This window comes from Ornithodoros turicata, chromosome 3 (assembly GCF_037126465.1).
Source record: "Ornithodoros turicata isolate Travis chromosome 3, ASM3712646v1, whole genome shotgun sequence".
Classification (NCBI taxonomy): domain Eukaryota; kingdom Metazoa; phylum Arthropoda; class Arachnida; order Ixodida; family Argasidae; genus Ornithodoros; species Ornithodoros turicata.
The window spans coordinates 33930758-33956845 of NC_088203.1; the positions used below are offsets into that span (position 1 = coordinate 33930758).

The 26088-nt window shown below is 44.1% G+C and overlaps 2 protein-coding genes and 1 long non-coding RNA gene across 3 annotated transcripts in view; 1 reads left to right on the forward strand and 2 right to left on the reverse strand.

Moving 5' to 3' along the window:
• Window positions 1-666: 666 nt before the first annotated feature.
• Window positions 667-26088, reverse strand: part of LOC135390184 (uncharacterized) — a 55931-nt gene continuing 30509 nt past the window's right edge. The window contains exon 3 of the long non-coding RNA XR_010421755.1: window positions 667-766. This is a non-coding gene — a long non-coding RNA (uncharacterized LOC135390184). The remainder of the gene's footprint in view (window positions 767-26088) is intronic.
• On the reverse strand, window positions 5926-11296 carry LOC135387659 (BEN domain-containing protein 5-like). Its single transcript, XM_064616766.1, has 7 exons — window positions 11098-11296; window positions 10910-11022; window positions 8929-9226; window positions 8800-8867; window positions 8474-8696; window positions 8218-8420; window positions 5926-6120 (listed from the first exon to the last, which is right to left on the reverse strand). The coding sequence occupies exons 1-6, from the start codon at window positions 11294-11296 to the stop codon at window positions 8236-8238; spliced, it is 1086 nt and encodes a 361-aa protein (XP_064472836.1). The 3' UTR covers window positions 5926-6120; window positions 8218-8235.
• LOC135387660 (uncharacterized) lies at window positions 13408-23307 on the forward strand. Its single transcript, XM_064616768.1, has 7 exons — window positions 13408-13686; window positions 15145-15168; window positions 15298-15358; window positions 15469-15537; window positions 15601-17242; window positions 22856-22920; window positions 23146-23307. The coding sequence occupies exons 1-7, from the start codon at window positions 13604-13606 to the stop codon at window positions 23305-23307; spliced, it is 2106 nt and encodes a 701-aa protein (XP_064472838.1). The 5' UTR covers window positions 13408-13603.

Consider the following 26088-nt stretch of genomic DNA (forward strand, 5'->3'; position numbering starts at 1 on the left):
CCAATTTTAGGAACTGTTACTTTTTCTACTATAACTCTGTGGGCTGGCTTCGGAACCTCCTTTCGTCCCACTGAGAGCGATTGCGCTCAAAAAGTCAGTCCGGTGCTCCGAAAAGCATGATATTCGGCTATTTTTTCCGATGGGATAGCTCGTGAACATGACTTGAATTATCGTGAATTTTAGTGAATTCAGCACGCTCTTCATATTGGTGGGGTAAAAAAGTGACATTTACTTGGCAAATTTCCGAGTTCAGTTCGCAAATATTTACATAATTAAACTTGGAGTACATGACATTCACATTAGGAGGTGGCAAAAACTAATAAGAACAAATGCTGTTGACCGCATGATTCTAGGTGGCGTAGTTTTTTTTATTATAATTCAATGACACGGTTTCTGGGACACCCTGTATACATGTTCGTATAAGTTACGCTATGCTTAGGGTGCATTCTGCAGCCAATGAAGTTAGGTTTACTACTTCTATGTATAAAGAAAGAAAAGTTTGTTCGCAGGTTGATCGGACGAGTGCATAATCACTACCATTCGGCACGATGCACCTTGAACACGACAGCGTCTGGACACGTTCACAAGTAATTCTGAGTCTAAGAATGTGTTCTATAAAGATGGAAGCTTATATGAAAAAGTGCATAATATAAATAGCCGTTCTTACCACACATACGGTTCCGTCCTTAAGGTTGTGTTGTTTTCTTGTTGGCTTCGTGCAGACGTAATAACATTCCGAATAGTACGCGACTCTGACAATTTTTCCCTGCAAGTCATGTTCAATAAGAACTTGTCATGGATGGAGGTGTAGTACGAGAGAACTCGCCGGCAAGTGCATCTGTATTTTATATCAAATATATTCTGAATAAGTATGGATCTATACACTGAACACACACAACACTTTACAAACAACGCTTCACCACGTGGCACGCTTCTAACCCACCGCCATTCCGAATGAGAACGTTCTCTGCCTTGACTGGATGTAAACGGGGGCATGCGCCATATTTCTGCCAATTATGAACTGAATAATTGCAACAAAAATGGCGTTCGCTACCCGTTTTCAGCAACTGAGGGAACAAACAATATCACTCCGGATGATGGATGGCTGGGAGCGTGTGATATATAGTGAAATTCATTTCTAAGAATAAGCACTCAAAACAGGGATGCGACGCTCTCTGATCGTCGAGTCGAACTTTACGCGCCGGGAAACGTAAAGATTAGTAGTAAGTACTGGACTCTCATAGTGCACAACGCTCAACTGTCCTGAACACGATTTAATTAGCAATTAGAGCTAATTGGGACCCCCCACATTAATCAGCGCCCTCCAGGGAGCCACCACACTAATTGGGGAGCGTCTAAGTCCTGTCCAGACCAGCTGAGCGTTGTGCACTATGAGAGTCCATAAAAAAGAAAAAAATAGATAGAGATAGAGTGGAGAGAAGGAGTTTAGTTGAAGATCAACGACGGCCATCTTGAAGAAAGCGGCCCGGAACGGCCGCTGACCGTCGCTGGGCGACGGAGCGCAGAGGCAGGTTGCAAAGCATCGCAGCTATGACCACCAGTTCCGGACATCCTGTGACGTCAGCTGTGACGTCATCATGGCATGTCTGGGCAAGTTAGGACAGCTCTGGACATGCAAGGAGAAAAACACTCGTAATACATAGGCTGGGAAAGCTTGAGTAAATATGCAAACCATCAATAGCTAACAAGAAAATAGAATTAGTTACACAACAAATGATCCCACCACGACAAGAGCGCAGAACGATGCGACTGCTCTATCCGACAGCCAGGCAGAGAACTGACTCGTAATGGTTTCTTTCTCCTGTATAAAGCCCCACAGCTGCACCCCCTAGCGGTTACTTTCTCAACTAATCTCACAACAAAATTATTAAGAATCACGCCAGCGCTACTCCCGTTCCCAAGGCAGAAGAAGATAGAAAATGGCGGGGATGCCCGGACAACAGCAACCAGCACCCGACATGGACTGGCATGAAAATCGCAAACAAAGCGGGAACAAAGTTGGCGAAAGCATTAGTTACACAACAAATCAGCTCACCACAGCAGGAACGCAGACCGATGCGACTGCTCTCCACGACAGCGAGAGAGAAACTGACTGGGACGCTGCTCCGCCGCCGCTACGCATGCGCGCTCCTAGCACCCTCTGGGGCGACCACCTCCGAGGAGGAGGAGGAGGAGTGTCGTTGGGAGGGACCCGAGAGGTCTGCCTGCCTGATTAGGCGGCATATGTTTCTCGGGAAGGGAAAGGTGGTGGTGAGGATGAGAGGAAAGGGTGAAGTGGAAGACCGAGCGGAATCCGCTCGGGGGGAGGATGGCTGCGTCCATGGGCCGACTTCAGGGGAACTGTGCCGGCATACGCCTATTACACAGCTGAGGGAAACCCAGGAAAAACCCCAGACGGCACAGCCGGCCCGCGGATTCGAACCGCGGACCTCCCAGTCTCCAAGCGCACGCGTTACCGCTGCGCCACCGGAGCTGGTACCACCTCCGAGAGGCTAAGAGAGAAGAGCATTCCTGCGCCCCCTGCTGGCCGTTCTCATTGGTCGTGACGTCATCCTATTGTCTCAGGGCTACCCTGTTTTTTTTTTTTTTTTCACTAATGCTCCTCTAGACAAGGTCAATCTGCAGTGAAGCCACGATATGACGTCATCATGCACCTGCGTGGCTCAAGGACGCGTGTGCTCTAGACAGGGGACCTATTATTTATTGAATCACTACCCCAAGATTATTTCCTTTATTCTTCTATAACGATTGAATAGGAAACTATTGCAGAAGAGCACCATGCATGAAAGCTGATCGTAGGAATTCCAAAGTCTTACTAAATGAGACTTGCAAAAGAACAAAATATCCTAACACGTAACTCCATCAACCCCAGGCGAAAAAATAAACTGGGAAGTCAACTGGTACCAGTTTGTTCCCAGTTGCCTCCAACTGGTCATGAACTGGAACCAAGTGGGATCAAACTGGCGGCAACTGGAAACTAAGGTGGTACCAGTTGAAGCTGGGCTGGTGGCAACTGGAAAGTGAAGTGGTACCAGTTCAAGCTGGGCTGATGGCAACTGGACATGAACTGGTACCAGTTCAAACTGGGCTGGTGGCAAGTGGACGTGAGCTGGTACCAGTTCAAGCTGGGCATGTGGCAACTGGAAAGTGAAGTGGTACCAGTTCAAACTGGGCTGGTGGCAACTGGACATGAACTGGTACCAGTTCAAACTGGGCTGGAGGCAACTGGACATGACCTGGTACCAGTTCAAGGTGGGGGTGGCAACTGGAAAGTGAAGTGGTGCCAGTTCAAGCTCTACCAGCTGACATGTTTGGGAGAAGTTTCGGTTGGGAAGTTCGGTTAGGTTTGTAATACCATATATGAAGATTACGAAAGAAGGTTGGGGGGACGATCGGAAAGCAACTTTATAGTAAAAAAATCATATTTCTATTTTTTTGAAGATGCGCTAATGTTAACAAAAGCTAATTTGGAATTATTATGTTTGCATATTCTGCGCGTTCCTGCTCCCCTGATGAATGACGCGTTTGAACAAGGTGTAACGGTCGCTTGCTGCTTCCAGATGCAGCGTTCGCGCTTGTCCCCTGCTAGAAATGATCCCACTGAAAACATTATGAAAATCTCATTGGACTAGGTTGGAAATCACACATGAAAATCTAATTTAATGTCCACCAGAAAGTCCACTTCTTAATAGATGATTTGGAACAAATATTGTATTGAGAAACAGAGGCATTTCAATGGGTGTCAATGAGCCACCAGTTATGAAATTAATGAGGCCTAAAAGGAATTTGGACTAAAAAGCCCAATTAGATGACACAGCAGTTTATCATTGGGGTAATGTGTCACAGCACAAAATTTTCTCATTGGCATCATCTTGTAATTCACATTGGCAATGTGTAGAAACAGAGGCATTTCAATGGGTGCCAATGAGCCACCAGTTTCGAAATTAATGAGGCCTAAAAGGAATTTGGACTAAAAAGCCCAATTAGATGACACAGCAGTTTATCACTGGGGTAATGTGCCACAGCACAAAATTTTCTCATTGGCATCATCTTGTAATTCACATTGGCAATGTAGACTTCAAAACTGGTCTCCCATTAAACTATTGTACTTGTGCAACTTGTATGAATGATGTTTATGTATAGGAATGAATGAAACTCAATGTGACATGTGTATGAAAGTTTATTGGGAGAATATGCAAAGAATGCAGCATGTTTAAATAAAGCATGACCAGCACTTGTAGCCAAAATACAATATAAAAATACTCACATAAAACTTGCATTAAAGTATTACACTTCGCGTATGCCACACTGCTACCTGCCTCTACGCCTGCTGAAATAGCATATCACAGTTATTTTGACTAGCTCTATATGCAATGCAGCATACCATATGAATAACGCTTGAAGACCGACAACACAGCATAAAAAACGTGTCTAAAATGTCTGAAGTTGGTCTTTGAAACATACTCTTAACATATATCACTCAGGCCCTCATATGGATAATGTATTACTATTACAGGTAGCTGTCAGCATATAGAGGACGAATAACAACCTGCATAGGCCAAGTAAAAGGATTATACAAAAATATCACATTTCACAAGTGTTGTGCCCGTTGTACTTCCACTTACAACCTGATGTAAAAGTTACATGTAAACGTGCTGCTATATGATAAAAGAAACAAGAATCACATTGGGCTTGGTCTGTTGCATTTATCATGACAGTGCAAATGGGTACAAAGACCACACAAGACAAGCACATTATAACAACTAGGTTTACTCAAGGACACACCCAACATTTAAATCATCATAGGTAGGACAACAAGCGTCCCCCCACTGCTGGCATATCGCAGAACCAAAGACGGGATTTTATACATTACTTAAGAATGGTAGCTCTCGCTAGAAGAGATCAGCATACGTTAGTGTATCCAATGCACAGGACCTTGATTATATCCTGGCTTCTCTTAGTTTCGTGCCTGTCCTATATCTTGACCTTTGGAACTTGACATCTCACGAGCATCCCATGACATGGTTAGGCAAAGGCACATACTGGTTATTCAACAACTTGCATGCGTTATTACAAGCTTGCATAGTCCCGTAATCTGTCATTTACACAACTGATTTGTCTGATGTGTAGATAGGGCCGTGTGTGTTAGTTGAACCCAGTAGAACCCGTTTTTACTGCAATTTATATCATCATCAATTAGAGTAATATTCCTCAAAAACTAAATTGGGATATCACAAAGTCAACTACCAGTACGGGCAATAGAGGACCACAAGCACAGCGTGCTCACCGCAGTCAAGGTGCCTCACCATCACTGGGTATCACACAAGATTAAGAAAGCTGGTAGACACTTCACGTGGGGTGGTTTTCGCGTGTGAAAGTACGGTGTAAATGCTATCCAATGCTGTAAACAAGATCAGCAAGCAACAGGTGAAGATGCATAGCAATACATATGTGGAATGTAGCCAGAAGTAATTTATAGTGTCGACCTGTCCTGCAGTAGTGGACACACCGGACAAACCAGATGGTGTGTGACAGATTAGGGGCTCATGCAAATTCGTTGGTAAGTAACGCAGATGCGGCTTTGGCTAGCCACGTCATGGGATGCACATGAGGCGTCAAGTTCCATGAGGCCAAGATACTGAATAGGCACCAAGATGTAAGGACGGGAGATAATCGATGCTCTGTACTTTAAGAACAGTAATGCATGCATAAGAAGGCCATCTACTGATCTCTCCGAGCGAGAGCTACGATTTTTAGGTGATGTATAAAATTCCATGTTGAGTTCAGGAATGTGCTAGCCGGGGGAGATGCTGTCCTATGTTGATTCAGACGTTGGTTGTCCTTAAGCAAAGTCAGTTGTTAGAAAACACTTATTTTGTATAGTCTCTTGTCCCCATTCTCGCTGCCACAATGAATGAAACAGTATCAGTGATTTGCGTTACCATATGCACTGTGCCTTAACATGCACATATGAGTAAAAACAGAAAAGAAAAACAGTCTCTACCGAAGCACCTCCAAGCGATGACAGGGCTGGCATCTGAAAATGCTCCTCGTACCCGCAAAGCTGGGCAAATCTTGGGATGCTCCTGGAGGTGTGATCTGTAAGAGAGCACATCAAACCTTAAAGAAACAGTTAAAAATGCTACATTTGCAAGTTTTATGCAGGGTGTTGGCAAGGTACATATCAGATTTTTAGACGCGTGTCATTATTTAAGACATATACATCTCTACGCTCGCATATTAAAGCAACCGGCATTCGTTAACATTTGGTGATGCTTGAAATGTAAGTACTGGAATGTAAGGCCGTTATCTTTTTGGTCTGGTGCACAGCCTGCATTTCCCTTCCACTATAAGCCCGTATGAGACATGCAATACATAGTGCTTTTAGAATACATAGTGCATGACTGAACAGGACAAATATTTGCCTGCGCACCTTTGTGGAAGTGCTGCGGCAAGCTCAGCATTCTCATCAACCCCCAAAAGCGATTACTGTTGCGAGTTGCTTTAAATGCGATTTCTTGCTCCTGTCATCAACTGAAAGAAATATCTTAGGCACTGTAGCTTGAAACATTGTTCGACTGGTACCAAATTATCACTGCGACATAATGGTGATGGAGATGTGTGATAATATGCAAAATAAATCTGGCAGCTTTCTTCTGAACCTTTTGTAAGTTATTTTCATGTGTGGCAGGATGGGGACCGCACAGGCATATTGCATTAATGAGAAGACTAGCTATTTATATGCTTTAACCTCATATCATAACATGAGTATCATAGCAGATGTTTGAGCAATTGGATTGACAGCAAGCCTCTGAAACGTCAAACTCAGTTAAGTAGAAATGGCTGTCCAAGTCAAATAACACTGACATACCACACACATACTGAGTTCCTACATGGAATGACAAACCTATATTTAAAACATATACTTGATTTGACACCCAAAAAAATACAACTGGGAGACTTCACGCCGAATCAGGCAGGGTGGTCAGGTCGACCTCTCCATATTTTTTTTCTCTTTCAAACACATTAAAGACTTGTCCCTAGGAGGCATATTGGCGCTGAAAGTAGTTGAAAATAATTGGTGGTTATTTTTTAATGAATTATCATTCAGATGTGGGTATTTCGACCATTGCACTTCCTACGAAGTTTGACATCACGTATCTTCATAACTATTTGACATATTCAGCTGAATTTGTTTTCCCCATGTTGTCAGGGGTGGATAACATTGCATCCTAAGTTCTGAAGATTCTGAGGTTTGCCTTTCAGGAGATAAAAAATAGCAAATTTGCCTCATTTTCAAAATACAGTACATTTTGGGAACCTCACTAGTCGTTTCCCAGTTGTGATACCTGGATGTAATCTACATCATTGTGTTCGTCTCAAAATTGCTTTTTTTCTCATAGCAAGTACATCGTATAGTGATTTGGGGCAACGCTCCCAGCGGTCTTTTTGTGAGGGGTGTCTACCGAAAATACGTAAATTCGACAGCGCGTATCACATATATTCCCATCGTCGCATCGTTCATTTCACTCACAAACATTCGTCATGACGACTTGAAACAGCACATCAAAAAAAGAAAAAGAAAACAATGTATTTGCTATGAGAAGGAAGGGCATTTCGAGACGAACACAATGATGTAGATTAGTTTTGGATATCGCAACTGGGAGACGACTAGTGAGGTTCCCAAGACGTACCATATTTTCCAAATGAGACAAATTTGCGATTTTTTATCTCCTCAAAGGCTAACCTCAGAATCTTCAGAAATTAGGATGCAATGCTACCCAACCCTGACAATACGCAAAAAAAAAAGTTCAGCTGAATATGTCAAGTAGTTATGAAGATACGTGGTGTCAAACTTACGTGTCATAGGAAGCGCAATGGTCGAAATGCCCACATCTGAATGATGATTAATTATAAAATAATTATTTTCAACTACTTTGAGTGTCAATATGCCTCGTAGGGACAAGGCTTTAGTATATGTTTGAAACAAGAAAATTGGGGACGTCGATCGGACCATCCTGCCTGATCCTGCGTGAAATCCCACAACTGGGTTTTAATTTTTTTCACAGAGAAATTTAAATTCAGCCTTGATTTGATGAGGATTCCATTTAAATCAAGTTTCACATGAAATCTGGGATTTCTCAAGTAGGTAAGGGAACAGAAGGAATGGGTACTGGCTTAAATGTGGTGTGTTACCTGAGCTCTGGGTATCAGTTATTCAACATCAGGGTACACCTTCTCAGCAGTTGTGTCCAGTGATGCACTGGCAAGGTCTCGAAGTTTTGGTGCCTTTGCTGCATCCCTCAGAGTGGCAATGAGGTGGCCCTTGAGAGAGCCAAGACGTTCCTTTAAGCAGGGGCCTGACGCTCCATGGTCGACCAACCAGTCCTCAAAACAATCTAGAAGCCAGGTGCAACATAAATATACTAACACAAAACAATTGTCAACACACCTTCCAGAACTGCCATTTTTTCTGGGGAAAGCTGGGGTTTTGCTGTTGCATCCGGACTTTTACGGAATCGGTTGGACACTTTCCCTTCAGTGGACCTGTTTTGGAGAGTCTCCTTATCCCAGAGGGCCAGTGCCATGCCGCGAACGAAGAGGCTTTCTTTCTTTTCCCGTTGGCAATGTAGCCACTGATACAGAGGCAAAGTCACTGTATCGTTGATAGTCACCTGAAACAATATAAATCCAGCGTCCATGAGGGGTAAAAGCAAGACCACGAGCAAACAATTTGTTTTAATGTAATACAATATTTTAGCTGAACTCAGTACTCACATTGCTTCCGTCAGTTGTGAATTTAGCTTTTTTCACGCAGGGCTCGGCAGAAGCACCTTCCGAAGAAACTGCATACAAAAATATTTGGTAATTACTCCCCAGACGAGATTTTCTCTACATGAAAGCAACCTCGTCTGTCCTGCTCCAACTTCTCTTCAATTCGCTGCAGTATTCCATGAATGGTGTTCAAATGTACAATGGTACTCTCTTGTTGAACTTGTGATGAATCTGGCTTTGACTTCAGCTCACGAAGTTGGCACTTCAAGCTTTCGTAGCGTTCTTTTAGCTCGTCATATATGCGTTGTGGGACCACGGCACCATCATCATCACTGTCCTCGGAGTTGATTAGCGGGTGTTCTCTCCTTTCCTGAAGCTTTTGTTTCGTTATTTCCCTGATCACAGAAGTTGCTTGGCTTTTAATAGCTTTCTGTCATGAAAAAGAAACCAGATAGAGTTCCATGGTCTTGACAGAACAGAACACCATTATATAATCAGATTCAAGATTATACGTGAACGTGATATATAGACTCCATGTGCTAGTGTTTCGAGGAGGCGATGACAGCTCCCCAAGCCACCCAAGGGGCGAGGAGGTGTGAAACAGCACTGAAGGTGAACCCGCTCTCTCCTTCCTGCCGTATGCAGCTTTCTTTTTTTTTCGACTTTTGCGATAATCAGTGCGTTTCTGGTACCCAAAATCTGCATTACTCATATTGCTGCATCTTGGCAGCTCAGAGAACCGAGGGAAATATGAGGTTTTTTTCATTTCCCTGCCCGGCTGACGCAGGCAACACTGAACACACATCATTTGGCACGACAGCGAATTATGATGTATCCCGCAAATTCTACTCACGTGATATGCGCACCCTGTTTTACAGTAAATGTGAACGTCTTCATTTCTGCGACCTGCATATCATTTATTTTACTACATTGTATCAAAAGCTTCAAGGTAAAACTTCTATACACACGTCATCTGCTGCACATGTTTGCACACTGGTTTCATCGTAGGAGAAAATAACTCGTATTGAAAACAATAAGGCTTCTCTTGGTCTTCCTTTCGAAATTGGGATCTACCCCCTCCACTGTGTCATATCAGTGACAACTGCAAATTCATTTGCCGGCGGCTCCTGCTTTAGATTCGCTGTTCGCTTCTTGAGTTTACGGTTTTCGGCATTTACTTTCAAGCAAATTCAAGGTGTCCTTATTGACATTTATATGGTTTATTAAAACAAATCAGATTCTTTCTGCAGCTATGTTCCGTCGGGATGGACGGGAAGTCCGAATGAGAGCGTCGATTTAATCGCATGCAAAGCAATACACATTTTGTGAGTGATGGCAACAACCAACTAGCAAAAGTGAAATACGAAATAAACAATGCCATTCATCGTCAGTACAAAATAGACAAGCAAGGAAAACCTATCTTTCGTTGTAGTAAATGCAAGCTTAGATGACCATACTGACATCCACATAGCTGTTCGCTTTTCGGAATACGACAAAATTAAATATATATATATATATTCAGTGATGGCCAGTAGTTAACTACATGTAGTTAAACTACCTAATTGTAGTTAAAAGCAGTATTCAACTACTTGCAGAAATGTAGTGGCAACTACTAGTTAAACTACTATTTTGAGCAGTTAACTACAGTAGTTAGGTTACCGCAAGCTCCAACTACTTCCAATTTTGCCGCAAGCTTTACGGCACGATTGTGCTTCCGAGTTTTACTTTCAGCTACTTGTTTGAGGAGAACAGAGGTGCAGAGCGATTGTGCCGTGCATGTGTACTAAACCTTCACTTTTAATGCTTGTCTAGTGAAGCCTCATTTGCTGTGAAATTATTCTGCAACTCAGTTTATTGTGTAGGCACAGAAAGAATCCTGTCGCAAGCTTTGTATTTGACGACCGTAGTGGCCTGCGTAATACCTTGGTTACCGTCCTGGTGTGCACATAACCATATAGTACGGCTATGCTATCTACCATCGTGGCTAAACGAACATATTTTACGGTCTACAGTGGCACAATTGGCACCCACCACAATATTTGTGCATGGCACATTGATCTGTGATGGAGCATGAGTATATATCTCATACAAATGGAAAATAGTAGTTACTTGCCCTTTTGTCAGTGGCCTGTTTATCTTCACAACCGCTGTCTGACACGATGTCTACAACTTTTGGTGTCGGAATCCGCTTCTTTGCAATTTTCTGTTGAAGTTCCTTCTCCGATGCTGCAATATCGCGAAACACGTTAGTGTTTCAACGAAGAACACAAAACCTAAACTGATATGCACATTTGCTACAACCTGCCAAAAGTAACACTTGTCCTTTGTAATAACCAGGCTCGCCAAGGTATACGTCGTCCTCTTTCGGTTCCCACCATATCTTGTACAAGTGGCGTGCGTTGAAGTCCGCGGCGTGCTTTGGCTCGAAATCAAGTATCTGGGAAACGTCTACAACGTCACGTTTGCCACAATGGTGGTACTTGACGTACGCTGCCGTCATCCTCAAGCCCTGAAAAGACAGGCGTTCACTGAGCTCAAGACCCAGACGGGGGGTATCACGATATCCCAGAGTTAAGAAACCACATGTTCAAAATCTCGAAACAACAGTCTAATGCTGGCACCGCCTACAATACGCGGAGAACTACTCATCGAACCTCAACTTACCTTGCTCTCATTAGAGCACTACATATGACGTTTGCGAACTTGAATTAACCAACGTTCCTTCGTTTTGGGTTGCTCCAGCCCGTCCGCCCTGCTAAGCCTGACCGCCGCGAAAATGTGCATTTCGTTCGCTACACTGATTTCCATCAACATAGTAAACACACGAAGCTGGCACATTGCTCGAAGTATGCTCATAACTCGGGCATGTAAGCTTTGACTGTGCAACTTTCGATGTATAGTGCATTTTGAGATGAATCTGATATTGCAAACAGAGTAGGCCTAACAAAGAAATTTGCACTGCATCGAAACATAACGTATTATAAAGCGAACTTACGGTGTTTTTCTTCATAGTTGGTTCACTTATGTGCGTGAGAAGCTTGAGGTCTTCAACTCGAGTCCAGTCTCCAGCGCTTGTTTGTTTCGCCAGAAGAAAAACAAATGCTTCGAGGTACTGTTGGGGACACGGTTGCTTAAAATCTCCAGCCAGTGGCGGAGCGATCCCCTGTCGGCGATGTCGCGCACGAAGGAACTACACCAATACCCTCCCCGAGGGGAGGCCGCGCTGAACTGCTCTCCGTAGCAGACGACGCTGAGAATGCGATGGTACTCGCTCCCGACAGGCGGCGCACCAGCTCCGATGGCGCAGCGGTAACGCGTGCGCTTGGAGACTGGGAGGTCCGCGGTTCGAATCCGCGGACCGGCTGTGCCGTCTGGGGTTTTTCCTGGGTTTCCCTCAGATGTGTAATAGGCGTATGCCGGCACAGTTCCCCTGAAGTCGGCCCATGGACGCAGCTATCCTCCCCCCGAGCGGATTCCGCTCGGTCTTCAACTTCACCATTTCCTCTCCTCCTCTCCACCACCTTTCCCTTCCCCAGAAACATGCCGCCTAATCAGGCAGGTAGACCTCTCGGGTTCCTCCCAACGACACTCCTCCTCCTCCTCCTCCTCGACAGGCGGCGCTGCGTGGCCTTACCTCGGAGACTGTAATGGTATAGTTCCTTCGTGCGCGACATCGCCGATAGGGGACTGCTCGGCCACGGGCTGGAGATTTTAGACAACCGTGTCCCCAACAGTACAACAGGCGCTGCGCGGCTGGCAGCGACTTACAAATATGACCCTGTTGGCCGCTGACAGCTCCGAATCGGATTCAGTTGGCTTCTAGTTAGCCAGTTCGCTTTCCGGCTGATAGTCATAGCCAGTACCTATACTTCCGCGTCCCAGTTGGAACTGTGTCATTGTGACTTGTGTGTTGAAGGAAGAAATAACCGAGAGACGCGGGACACGAAGACAAGCACAAGAGTTCTCAGACACAGTAATAATTTAATAACGTTTGATCAAACGTTATTAAATTATTACTGTGCCTGAGAACTCTTGTGCTTGTCTTCGTGTCCCGTGTCTCTCTGTTATTTGTTCCTTCAACATCATGCACCAGTAGTGTGCGCCCTACCCCGTTTTATCGAGTTGTATGTGTTCGCGTCGTTCGACATCGTTAGCTACTGCTAATTGTCTCGTTTGTACATGCCCCTGAATCTGTTTCGCATTCAGCCATTTGTGCTCGTGACTGTGTACCTGGTCTCTGTTATGTACGTGTACTTCGTGAGCTCGGAGCTTCGTAAGAGTTTCGGAAGCTTCAACAAATTTAACCACAAGTAGGACGATGAATAGAAAAGGCCACTACAAACGCTACCTAGGGCCGTCGACGAAGAAACGAGAGTCACCCCGTACGACATACTATCGACGGTTTCGAAAGAAAACAGTAAGTATTACCGTGTTCTGTGACTCCTCGTGCTTACATGGTGTTTGTGGAGTGCTAACTTTGCGTGTCATATCAATGTACGTACTTAAGTGCGAATTCTGACCAGTGCTGTGAGCAATACACATAGTGTGTTTCAGCATCCTAGTTGTTACGCTTGCGTGCTACGTTAATTTTTGTGGTTAGTGAGTTGGCCATGGTATTTTATTCCAGCGTGACTGCGACCCAGGCCATGCCAGTCACCATGCTGTGCAACCTGCTCTCACGGATTCAGAGGAGGTGAGTGGTCTTAGCCATGTTTCAGCAATTGACAGGCTGAAGAACAAAAGCATCCTGCGTACTGAGCTGTTTGGAATTGCGTGCATTTTCCTGTTTCATGCTGGTCCTGATTTCATGTTTCACTTCAGCATCGCAGTGCAGACGTACAGCATGGGAGACCACAGGTTGCATCTCCTGCGGTATCTTCTTCAGAGGAAGTGAGTACACTGATGGCAGAAAAATCTGTCCATGTCTAGTTTAGGTCCGCCACTCGATTTGAACCTTGAAATCTACATACTTGGACGTAATTATGGAAGGTGCGTCGTAATCCGTTATAAATATGCAGCACTCGATTACACAAATTCCTCTAGAGCACTGTGTTTCACGGAAAGTTTTGGCAGCAGCAGCCATGCCTACCTACACGTGCCATCGCACACATCACCCTCTTCCCGGCATTCTCTTCGCCTGTTCTCACTCGCCCGTCGCTAGGAATGCGTACCACTTCCGCTGGCAGACAGCAGACACACTTGCCATGAAAGTGCATTTGACGCTGGCATTTGAGTCAGAGTGGCCACAGATAGCTATTTTACAGTGTTCTGAAGCGTCTGCCACGATGGCACGCATTCTCTTATAGACATCTGTGTTCTTGTTGTCCCTGTAAGGCGTTCAGCCCCCTTGCACTCGTGCATTTGTTGTCAAGTATAGTGGTTCCGTCATTATTTCTTCACGAGGTCAATGAAAACGCAGATATCTATAGGAGAATGCACTTCAGAAAAACCTGCGGCCACTCAAGTCAAATAAAAGCGTAAAATGCACTTTCATAGCAAGTGTGGCTGCTGTCTGGTAGCGAAGTGCTATGTGTTCCTAATGATGGACGAGTGAGAACAGATGAAAAGAATGCCGGGAAGAGGGTGAGATGTGCGAAGGCACTCGTTGGTAAACAATGGGTGCATGGAGAAGACACGGCCGCTGCTGCCGAAACTTTGCGTGAAACACAGTTCTCTAGAGGAATTTGTGGAATCGAGCACCGCATATTAATAACAGGCTACGATGCACCTTGCAGAATTACAGCCAGGTATGGAGATTTCAAGGTACAAATTGAGTGGCAGATCTAAACTAGACATGGAGCTAAAAATCTGAGCAAAAGCTCTGTACTATTCTGGAGTTCATGCACGTTTTTGCTCATGCTCTCGTTCATTACACTTCAGCTCGACTGTGAACATGAACTGCATGCGAGCCATCATGTTGTGAAGTCTGCTGACACAGTGAGTGATCTCATGGCACTCTTCAGTGAGTGAATGACAGATGCACAATGGCGTCTTGGACTCTGAGATGTTTGGAACGCTGTGTGCTTTCCTGTTTCATGCTGGTCCTGATTTCATGTTTCGCTTCAGCATTGCAGTGTAGATGAACAGCATGAAAGCCCACACCTTGCCCTTTCTATAGAAACCTCTTCTGAAGAGGTGAGTAGTGCCCCCTTCCCTCTCTCTACCCTGACCTTTCTTTGTCAGAGGATGTGTAAAACACGTTGATGACCGAAATACGAAAGCTCTGAGCATTTTCACTTGTATAGGACTGGATGTGTCTTATTTCCATGGGGGGCTCTCAATTTTCTGATTATACTCTAGCTTGATTGCGATCTGGATCAAGGCAGTGCCAGCCATCATGTGTTGCAGCCTGCTGACACAGGATCAGAGGAGGTGAGTGATCTCGAAGTCGTGCTTCAGTGGGTGTACGGCAGAGGCACAAAAGCACCTTGCACAGTGAGCTGCTCGGCATTGCATGCTTTTTTCCTATGGCTGATTTCATATTTCACCTCAGCATTTCAGTCTGGACGAACAGCATAGAAGCCGACAGCTTGCCCTTCCTGCTGAAACTTCTTTGGAGGACGTAAGTAACGCTTCTTTGTGCAGATGGCGAAGAAACAAAAGCTTTGCTGCACTTCCAATTGGTTAAGACAGCACGGCCAGTGGTGATCCTAATTTTTGGTCACACATTAGGTAGGCAGCGAACAGGAACCTTGTCCCACCCATCACGTTGCTCTCCCTGCTGAAATGCATTTAGAGGAGGTAACCAACACTGAGCTCTGCTGGATATGATTTGATAACTAATGACATTTATTCCTGTCACAGGTTTATTCATGTTCAAGCAGTGAAGAAGCAAGCTGTGCTGACCAAGGTGCTCATAATTCTGCTTCTTCAACCAGTGATGCAGAACAGTATTTATCAGATGATGGAACCCATGAGGAAAGCCACCCTTTTGACAGTGACAGTCTGAATGTGAAGGTGTGCAACTGTGTGTCAACAACTGTTGCGGATGTGTTGGTGTTAGCCCTAGCATACGTAAGTAGACACAAGCCGACGACAGCTGCACTGCTTGACCTTTTACTGCTTATCAACACCATCTTCCAGAGCAGCATCTTGCCAACAACGCAGTATTTATTCAGGAAAGTGTTCCCCGTAGAAGCCGAGCAAGTATCACATCACCTATATTGTCCAAAGTGTTCACTTAATCTTGGACGTAAGACCAGCACCACACGCAAAAAGATCAAGTGTACCAACTGCAACACCCAATGGAACTTGAATGATATACCTTCACTGATCATGCTGCCTCTAGGTCCCCAGATTCGATTTCTTTTGGAGAACAATCCCTCAATACAGCAGCATTTGAGTTACAGAACAGACCGAACAAAAAGCAAAAAGACCAGCTTCGATGATATCCTGGATGGTGCAAAGTACAAAAGCCTGTCTCAGCCCGGACAGTTCTTGTCGTCTCCTAATAACTTTTCGTACACCTTTAACACTGATGGGGCACAGGTGTTTAAGTCTGCCAAAACCTCCGCCTGGCCCATTCATGTCATGATAAACGAGTTGCCTCCCCGTGTTAGGCAAAAGCATATGCTTTTAGCAGGGCTCTGGTGTGGAAAAGGAAAGCCAGATATGAACACGTTTCTTGGACTCTTTGTCAATGATGCCAAAAAGATATTTGATGGTGTGAAGTGGAAAAACAACTCTGGAACTGTAGTTAGGAGCAGATTTGTTGGGCTGTGCTGCTGTGTCGATTCTGTTGCAAGAGCACCCATGCAGAACCATGTTGGATTTCATGGTTACTTCGGCTGCAGCTGGTGTTATCATAAAGGTGAATACCACGCTTCGGCAATCAGGTTCCCAATCACCATCGACACGCCTATGGAGCGAACAGATGACATGGCTATAAGAGAAATGCAGCAGTCACTGAAAGAGAAGCGGCATCCTGTATGTGGTTTTAAAGGTCCAGCAGCGTTAATTAACATGCCACATTTTGGAATAGTGTCAGGATTTGTCCCAGATTATATGCATGCTGTACTTCTGGGTGTTGTAAGGACAATCACAGGACTATGGCTGTCAGAAGCGAAGGAGAGGTTTTACATTGGTAAGAAATCGACAACCAATATCATCAATAGCAGGATAATTGAAATGTCTCCACCAAGCAGTGTGTCAAGGCTACCAAGGGATATAACTGAGCACCGGTTCTGGAAAGCATCTGAATGGAAAGCATGGTTATTGTACTACGTCTTTCCGTGTCTCCACGGTATCCTCCATAATGACTTTCTGCAGCACTTTGCACTGCTCTCCAGAGCAGTGTTTCTGCTTTTGCAAGGCTCCATTAGCAGGGCCTTCAATGTGCATTGCCTCGGACACCTGACAAGAAGTGTTGTGGACTTTGGTCCTCTTTGGGCACATTCAGGGTTTCCCTTTGAAACGGCGAATGGTCTTCTTCGAAAATTATTCAAGGGTACGAAATCAGTATCTCTGCAAATGGTTCGCAACTTTCTACTTTTCCGCTCAGTGCCCTATTTCAGTTGTCTGTATAATGTGCAGCCGTTTGTGACTGACTACGCAGATCATCTCTTTATACCTGACATGCTGCATCAGACTCTAAAAGTAGGTCTGGCACGCGTTCTTGGAAAAGGAACAAAGCACGGGGCTGTTCACAGCTTTAATGACATGACATTGACTTTACCTGCATCCTGTACGAGTTACAAGCGGATGATTCTTAGGGGTACTATGTATCATTCTGCAGACTACACTAGGTCTCGGCGTAGGAACAACCGGACAGTTTGTCTGACGAATGGTATCTATGTGGAGTTACTGCGCATATGCATTTACAGAAGTGATGGTGAGATGAATTGTGTTCTGATCCTTTTAGAATACACTGACATTCGTGAGTTCTATTCTCCCCACCTGAGAGTTTGTGCTCTTTCGAAACAAATTAGGGTGTGTGCTCCTGAACTTTTGGCACACAGGTGCATGTACATGCCATTAAATGATGCAGAGTTTGTGGTTGGTAAGCTGCCGAACAAAGTTGAGTATGAATAATGTTGCCTACATTGAAAGCTACTCTTAAATAGGTCATTCAACTTTGCAGTTCATAACTAAGTATTGCCCATGATGGGAATTGATGTTCTGAGGCTGGAATACATAGAAAGGACAAATACATACAAGGCTTCAAGTGCCTAAGAAATTAATGACGAAAGGAGGAAGTCACTGAAAAGGTTAGCCAGCTGTAGGATTTGAACCCACATCTTCTGCGTTATTGGTCCAGGGCTCTTACCAATTGAGCAAAGCTAACACACCTCTCCGGTCACTTCCAGAGTTGCGTCATTTCGAAGGTACAAAATGACTCATCGCTGGAAGTCACTGGTGACACGTGTTAGCTTAGCTCAATTGGTAAGAGCCCTAGACCGGTAATACAGAAGACGTGGGTTCAAATTCTACAGCTGGCTAACCCTTTCAGTGACTTCCTTCTTTCACCATTAATTACTCCCCTTTCATTTGATCTTGTCTTAATTGTTCAACATTGTGAAGCATTGAACATGTTGTCCATGTAATTCATCCCTGTCAGGAGTAACATTAAGCACTGTAGGAAGCAGTACAGCATGTTCATGTTATTGGTGTGTTTCTGACATTGGCCAATTACGTACTACAGCACACTAAATAAAGTATTTGGAAATGAGATGTTTCTTCACAGCAAACCAGTGTGTATTATCTTATGATTTTTATATCTGTTCATCTTATTTGATGTCGATGCAGCACAAATAACATTGCCTGAAGTGGTATTCATTTTACCAGTGATGGCCAATAACTACTTCTACAGTAGTTTAACTATAACTACTAACTACTTTGCGATTGAGTAGTTTAACTAGTAGTTCAACTACTTTTCAGGGGAGTAGTTAAAACTACTTCTTTAATTACTGCAATGTAGTTTAACTACATCTATAACTACTTAACGTTGTCCATCAACACCAATCCCTTGTAGTGTTCTTGGACACCTAAATATGAATCACAAGCAATGATAAACTTTAGCTCAAGCCATTGCTACGATCGCCAAACACAAAGCTTGCGGCGAAATTCTTTTTGTGCCTACGCGATAAACTAAATTGCAAAATTATTTCACAGCAAATGAGGCTTCACTAGACAAGCATTATTTATTTATTTATTCACATACCCCAAAGGCCATACCCTGGGGGACACCAGTTGATACGTGACAAAAGGACGAGGAATGGTTGTTCACGAAAGTGGACTGGAGGCGGTCACTTAAGAATATATTAATCCAGGAGAGAACATGTGCATCAAGGCCTACTTGTGAGAGTTTAACCATTAATCTAGCGTGCGGTACAGAATCAAAGGCTTTAGCAAAGTCCAGGAACGCGGCATCTGTTTGAGTAGAACTGTCCATATTTGAGTGGAGGTCGTGGATAAAACCAGCTATATAGTTGTGAGAAATTTTTACGGAAGCCATGCTGGCAGGGGGAAAAGTAAGCATTTGACTCTAGGGAGTTAATTACCTGCGAATATATAATGTGTTCCATGATTTTGCTGGGGACGCGGGTAATGGAGATTGGTCTATAGTTCAACGGTGAATGAGTGACACCACTTTTATGCACTGGTATTATCATTCCCCGACGCCAGTCTTCTGGCTGAACTATTGAACTGAACTATTAAGTAGGAAGGGAGTTGCCTCAGGAGAGAAGCCGCCGATATTTCGAACAGAGACTGTTCTTTTTCTGGGCACCGTCCCCATCATTGACATGGTATATAAAGGGTTAGGTGTGACGTGTTCAAAGGTTCATGCGAATTATCCCTTTGAATCATGCCAATGATGAGGACGGTGCCCAGAAGAAGAACAGTCTCTGTTCGAAATATCGGCGGCTTCTGTCCTGAGGCAACTCCCTTCCTACATCTCTACCAGTTCGCTGGATTTCTACCCATCTATGAACTATTAAGTGATTGTTGGAATATTGCAGCAAGAAATCTGCTCGAGTGAGCCTTTGTGTTTTTAAGAATTTTGCTGTTTATTCCATCGAAACCAGCAGAGGAGGAAACCTTGATGGAAGAGATAATCTTTTCAATGCCAGCAGGAGATATCGCTATCGGTGACATGCTATTGAAGATGGATGTGGGAGGCGCGGCAGGGGGAGTTGTGTCTTCGTTGGTGAACACGCTTGCAAATGCGTTAGATAAGAGAACATTGGTTATCTCTAACAAAATTACCATCACAATCTTTCAGTTGGATGTTTACCGATGGAGATTTTTGGTTTATAACTTTGTAGAATGCTTTGGGGTTGTGCTTCAAGAGGTTAACGAGGCCCTCGCTATAGAACCTGCGTTTTGAAGAAGTCACCAATGAGATGTATTTCCGGGCGCACTCTTGATATTAGCAGTGATGATGCAGACTTACAGCGCTTAGCAAGCCTGTACAGATGTTTCTTTTTACGGGCGAGCAGTTTGATTTCATGAATGTACCATGGGGCATGACAATGTGTCTTGATGATAATGGAGGGTATATAGGCTTCAATAAGTGCATTAATCTTGGATTTGTATAAATACCAGTTTTCCTCAACAGTCCGTACTTCAAAATTAGCGAGAAAGCTAGCCAAGTAATTGGATAATTCAGAATTTATTTGGTCGTAGTTACCCTTATCGATCTTATGCGTTTGCACGAGGAACGACGGGGCACGCTGGGGAGAGGTATTGTAAAGTGTAGTACTTTGTGATCACTCAAGGCGCATGGAGAAAATACAGAATCTACTATATCTGGGTCGTTAGTGAGGATTAGGTCTAGGATGTTTGATGAGGTGGGAGTTACACGGGTGGGTTCATGAACCACCTGATGAAGGTCAAACACATGACACAAATCAATGAAAGAACGTTCTTCACTGCCAGAGGCTGAGGTGGATCTCCAATTAATTGAGGGGTAGTTGAAATCACCAAGAAGAATAACCTTTGAATTTGGGAATTTGTGGAATATATGATGTAGTGATTTGTGTAATTCTGGGATGAATGCATTGCTTGAGGGAGGTCGATAGCATGCACCAACTACTAATCTACACGTGACGCAGTCAATCAATACCCACGTTACTTCGATAGGAAGTGTACAATGAACAGGATATGATTTAAAACAGTTTTTAACGGCGAGTCAAACACCACCTTCTCGTCTATTTACGCGATCACAGCGATAGAACGTAAAGCCAGGACACTCTGGTAACAGCTCACTGTCTCTTATATATGGCAATAACCAAGTTTCAGTAAGTGCAACAGGGTCACATTCACAGGATTGCAACAAACTACACAAATCCTTACGCTTTGGAATCAAACTGCGGACGTTACAAAAAAACAACAGATAAAGCATGTGCGGTAGTACAGTGGTGGGAAACAGAACAGATCAGCTATGGTTTCGCTTTACTGGCTTCGCACTGGGCTTTCAGAGGTGAGTCACTCACCCTGACGGGAGGACATCACGTTCCACGTGACCTTCCGACGCCGGAATTGCTGATGAAGGCCCAATAAGGCCGAAACAGCTGTCCAATGCTGGTGTGGTGACGTTTGGGACTTATAAACAGACCAGCTATGGTGTACGTTCAACAACCTGTTTTAAACATTGTTTTAAAGCAACCTGTTTTAAAGCATTAAAAGTGAAGATATAGTACACATGCACGACACAATTGCTCTGCACCTCCGTTCTCATCAAACAAGTAGCTCAAGGTAAAAGTCGGAAGCACAATCGTGCCGTAAAGGTTACGGCAAAATCGGAAGTAGTTGGCGCCTTCAGTAACCTAACTACTGTAGTTAACTACTTAAAATAGTAGTTTAACTAGTAGTTGCCACTACATTTCTGCAAGTAGTTGATAACTACTTTTTAACTACAATCAGGTAGTTTAACTAGTAGTTTAACTACATGTAGTTAACTACTGGCCATCACTGCATTTTACCTATATTGCATCAGTTGGTTCATCATATACTTTAAAGATAAGGTCATCATTTCTCATTTGTCCCCATTTGACGAACTGTAGCAATTGGTGTTTAAGTCACATTCATTTAAGTAGAAATCATTTTGATCATTTGTTCTCATTACACCCACTACACCAATTGGTTGTGTATACACATTGCATGAATTTGAAATTGCCATTCCTCACTGATACTCATTAGACCAAATGACTCAGTTGGTCCTGTATTCACATCAAACCAATTGGAAAGCACTCATTCCTGTTCGTTCCCATTAGACCCATTGCTTTAATTGGGTGCCTGGCTCCTGTAAGCTAACTTCCTTACACAGCATGTTGAAGGCTGTCTCCGTCAAGGTTCCTTCCTTACACGACACCCCATTTCCTCAATGAGAAATTCACACTCTGAGCACATTGCACGAAGTGGGTGTAATTTTTCACATTGAATCTCATCCAAGACGATAGAAGGGTTCAGTGAGAACATGCTTGCTATTTCCAGCAGGGTCTGCCGTGTTTTGACTTTTCGCGTTCGTCTCAGCATGCCCCAAGTGACATTTTTGCTCTTAATGTTATTAGCGTGACATGCGACAATATAAATTACAGTGAGCGTCATCGGCTTCAGTACGACCAGACAGGTGTCATGCGATTGCGGCTCTGCTGCAGCTGCGAAGACTGCTTCATCGTGAGTACTATGCTCAAGTGTTTTTTGCTTCCTGCGAACAAAGCAGAAATATAAATAATGGTGCCGTCCTGCTGCACGTAAGGTTTGTCTCCCCAGTGTGTTGCACGAGAACATATGAACGCGTTTCTTTCACGACCAACGCCCGGTTTATGCAAATGCGATGTTAACGTTAACAAAGCAACTTTTTGCACACCATACGCTGTGAAAAGTGTCTCTTGGTTTCTCCTTCTTTTATTCATCATGTGCCGTTAGTCTGCGCGTTCCCGCTTTTAATGCACGTCATTCTCGTGTTTCAGATCCTTCACACGGAAAACACGGGTTGCTCTAGAACCCGCATAGCTCACCAGAGTACTCGTGGCGTGGATCCGAAAAGCATGTGAGTCCGTTGTGGAGTGGTTGTGCCTTTCAATTCATGTTTTGGTGATAATGTTGTGCTTCACAGAACGACTGCGAAGCAATATGTCGGACTCCACAAGCGCCTCCTGTAACGGGGGATACACAGGAAAGGTGAGTGTCTGCGACATATGTGTGTAGTGAACTAAATGAATTAGTAATGATAGTCTTCTGGCAGTTCTATACGCCGAAAACCAACTGATGACATCGCTTCCACGGCTGCCCGGAATGCTTCCTGTTTTCCTCAACCGTTTCTGTAAAGTCAGTGAGAAACTGCATCGTGAAATACAAAATGTTTGTTTCAGAAGTGCACAATAAAATAATTCATGTTTATTTCAGTATCATGCATATGTGGGTTTCATCATGGCGACCCAAATGAGCTCCCGGGTGGCTCAGTTCCACTTCGAGGAGAAACGTTTCTGCTTCGGCTGCGACCAGTTGCAAGCTGGTATTTTGAACTGGGACCAGTTCAAGCTGGGACCAGCTGCCAACTGGTTTTGAACTGGTCCCAGTTTGAACTGGGACCAGCTGAAGCTGTGTTATTGAACTGGGACCAGTTCAAGCTGGGACCAGCTGCAAACTGGTTTTCAACTGGTCCCAGTTCAAACTGGGACCAGCTCAAACTGTGTTATTGAACTGGGACCAGTTCAAGCTGGGACCAGCTGCAAATTGGTTTGGTCCCAGTTGGAAAATTTTTCATCTGGGACGGCAAATAAGAGGACTAGGCACTCAGCAAATCAACACAGAGTATGGGTAACCAGGAACGCAGAACTCAGGGCAGCACTATCGTCAAGATAACAATGTTCCTCGTCAAAAAAGAAAGAAATACAAAGCGCCAACAAAGGAAAGCATGCATGTCGGGGCATGTCAGAACACGTCAGGACAAATTGCACGACTGCTGGGCAACAGAGGAAAACAAACACTTGAACAGAGTGAAAAGACACTCACCATCATTTTTCACGTTTACAGCATTCCCCCATTGTAAATCTGCTCGTCACAAAATCCACCTGCATCGTCGAACACCATTCACCAGTGACGAACCACACATCCGCACCCCATCAGAGGCAGACAGAACCCCACCGAATCTACGCTCTTCCACTGACAGCCAACGCAATTACCAGGAGCAGAATTTGCGTGTCCAGACCCGTCAGTGTTCAAGAGAGAAGTGAATCCTTGCGCCCCCTGCAGGCCGTTCTCATTGGTCGTGACGTCATCCTGTTGTCTCAGGGCTACACTGTTTTTTTTCCACTAATGCTCCTCTAGACAAGGTCAACCTGAAACAATAGTCTCGCGGTATGACGTCATCATGTAGGTGCGTGGCTCAAGGACGCGTACGCTCTAGACAGGGGACCTGTTATTTATTGAATCACTATCCCTAGATTATTTCCTTTATTCTACTATAATGATTGCATCGGGAACTATTGCAGAAAAACACCATAGACACGAGGAGATTGTAGCATTTCATTCCCAAAGTCTTGCTGTACAGGAAAAAAAAAAAGGTTCAGCAAGACATGTCCATCCCAGCCAAGAGCCGTGCACCTAACTGAATAATGACGCTTTGTTCCTCCTGAATAAAGTCATACACCTGTCCCCCTCACGGTTACTCTCTGAACTAAATGAATCGCAACATTATTAAGAATAGCTCTACTCCCATTCAAGGCAGCACTATCGTCATCGTCAAGAATATTCCTTGTACAAAAAGAAAAAAAAAACTACATGTAGAAGGAAAGCATGTCAGAACAGGCCCAGGCATGTCAGCGCATGTTTGTCAGACAACAAGGGAAAAAAAAGCGAAAAGAAACAAAGAAGAAAACCAGTATCAAACTATTTCTAAACACACGCACTCCTCTTATTCAAAAACAGTGCTCATCATAAATCCGTCCAGGGCAATACACACCATTTTTCTATTGCTACAATTTTTTTTCAGTAACGGTCAATGTATTGCTACAGACTGCGTGACGTCATCATATCCTGTCTGAAGCAGAAGACAGCGGCAAAGACTCCTATTATTCATTGAATCGCAAGATTATTTCCTTTGTCCTACTCTTAATGACATTCATTCTCTCATTAAAATTCAACAAAAAGCACCCTTCATATTAACGATTTTCACCCCAGAGGCTCATCATGGTCATTAGAATTACAGTAAACTACGACTGCTCTTTTAAAATAATAAGTGAGACCACTCAACATCACCTCCAGGCTTATGTAATACATGACCCTTTCTATGCTCATACATTCGTTGTCTGAGGCTACACCTGCGAGCTAAAAGGCGCGGAAGCCGGGGGACAAAGTTCCATTCGCGCACGCCAAAGCACAAGACAGAACGCCTTTGCGGGAACATGATGGCATTCTTACCACATTAATGATTTTCCACCTTGCATTGCAGTTTAGAAAAACTACTACAAAACTATAATTTTAGGAGCTCATTAAAATTCTACTTTCTATGGAAACTATAATTGCCCTATTACTTGGATCGCTATTAATGAAGCGCTCCAATTTTTTCTCTCTTCCCATTTCAGCCTTGTCATGTAGTGAAGCAGACTCACATCCAAAATAATTAATTTACACTGAGGGTGCCGTGAATTCAGGAATTCCTATCTTGCGCTCAAATGCAAGCATTTCTTCACGGATACAGCTGACTTCCTCAACATACCGAGCTCCTAACAACATCTAATAAACAATCAGAGAAACCCTCTTCTCAGCTGTACCATGCGACTTTCTTCTGCGTAAAATCGGTGATTTGAGGAAGAGAACAGCGAAAAATTGCGCGCACTTGTGCTTGACTTAAAAAACCTGAAGCATATGCTAATAAACTAAGAAAAAGACACTCATGTCTGGTATCTGATAGTGCCACATACACAGATGCATTGCCCTTGCGTAAAGAAAGCACAGGACAGGGATACACAAATTTCCTTAGGCGAGCAGGGAAAAGGTTTAAGACCTCAGGTCACCACACATCGCCACGCGGCCAGCACAACATGACACCAACAAGATACTAGCAGCAGGAAGAACTGCAACACTGCTAAACAAGTCCAGACATGCCACGATGACGTCACAAACCAGGAAAAAAAAGCACACACATGCACGCACAGAGGACAACGCATTAAACACAGGGAGCGCTCAGGAATAATCGTAGCTTTACCGCACATCGCTACGAAGCTCAACGTCTAACACAAGACGACAACAAGATATTAGCGAAGGGTAAAAATTGCAACACTACTGAACAATGATGGCATTCCCACGATATTAATGATTTTCTACCTTGCATTGCACTTTAGAAAA

Coding starts and splice junctions, on each gene's coding strand:
- LOC135387659 (XM_064616766.1), bottom strand. CDS start 11,296: ATGACGGCAGCGTACGTCAAGTACCACCATTGTGGCAAACGTGACGTT. Junction 9,227..10,909: donor AACAGGCCACTGACAAAAGG/GCAAGTAACTAC, acceptor TTTTCATGACAG/AAAGCTATTAAAAGCCAAGC. Junction 8,868..8,928: donor GTTGGAGCAGGACAGACGAG/GTTGCTTTCATG, acceptor TTTTGTATGCAG/TTTCTTCGGAAGGTGCTTCT.
- LOC135387660 (XM_064616768.1), top strand. CDS start 13,604: ATGTTTCACTTCAGCATCGCAGTGCAGACGTACAGCATGGGAGACCAC. Junction 15,359..15,468: donor CTGAAACTTCTTTGGAGGAC/GTAAGTAACGCT, acceptor GTCACACATTAG/GTAGGCAGCGAACAGGAACC. Junction 15,538..15,600: donor CTGAAATGCATTTAGAGGAG/GTAACCAACACT, acceptor TTCCTGTCACAG/GTTTATTCATGTTCAAGCAG.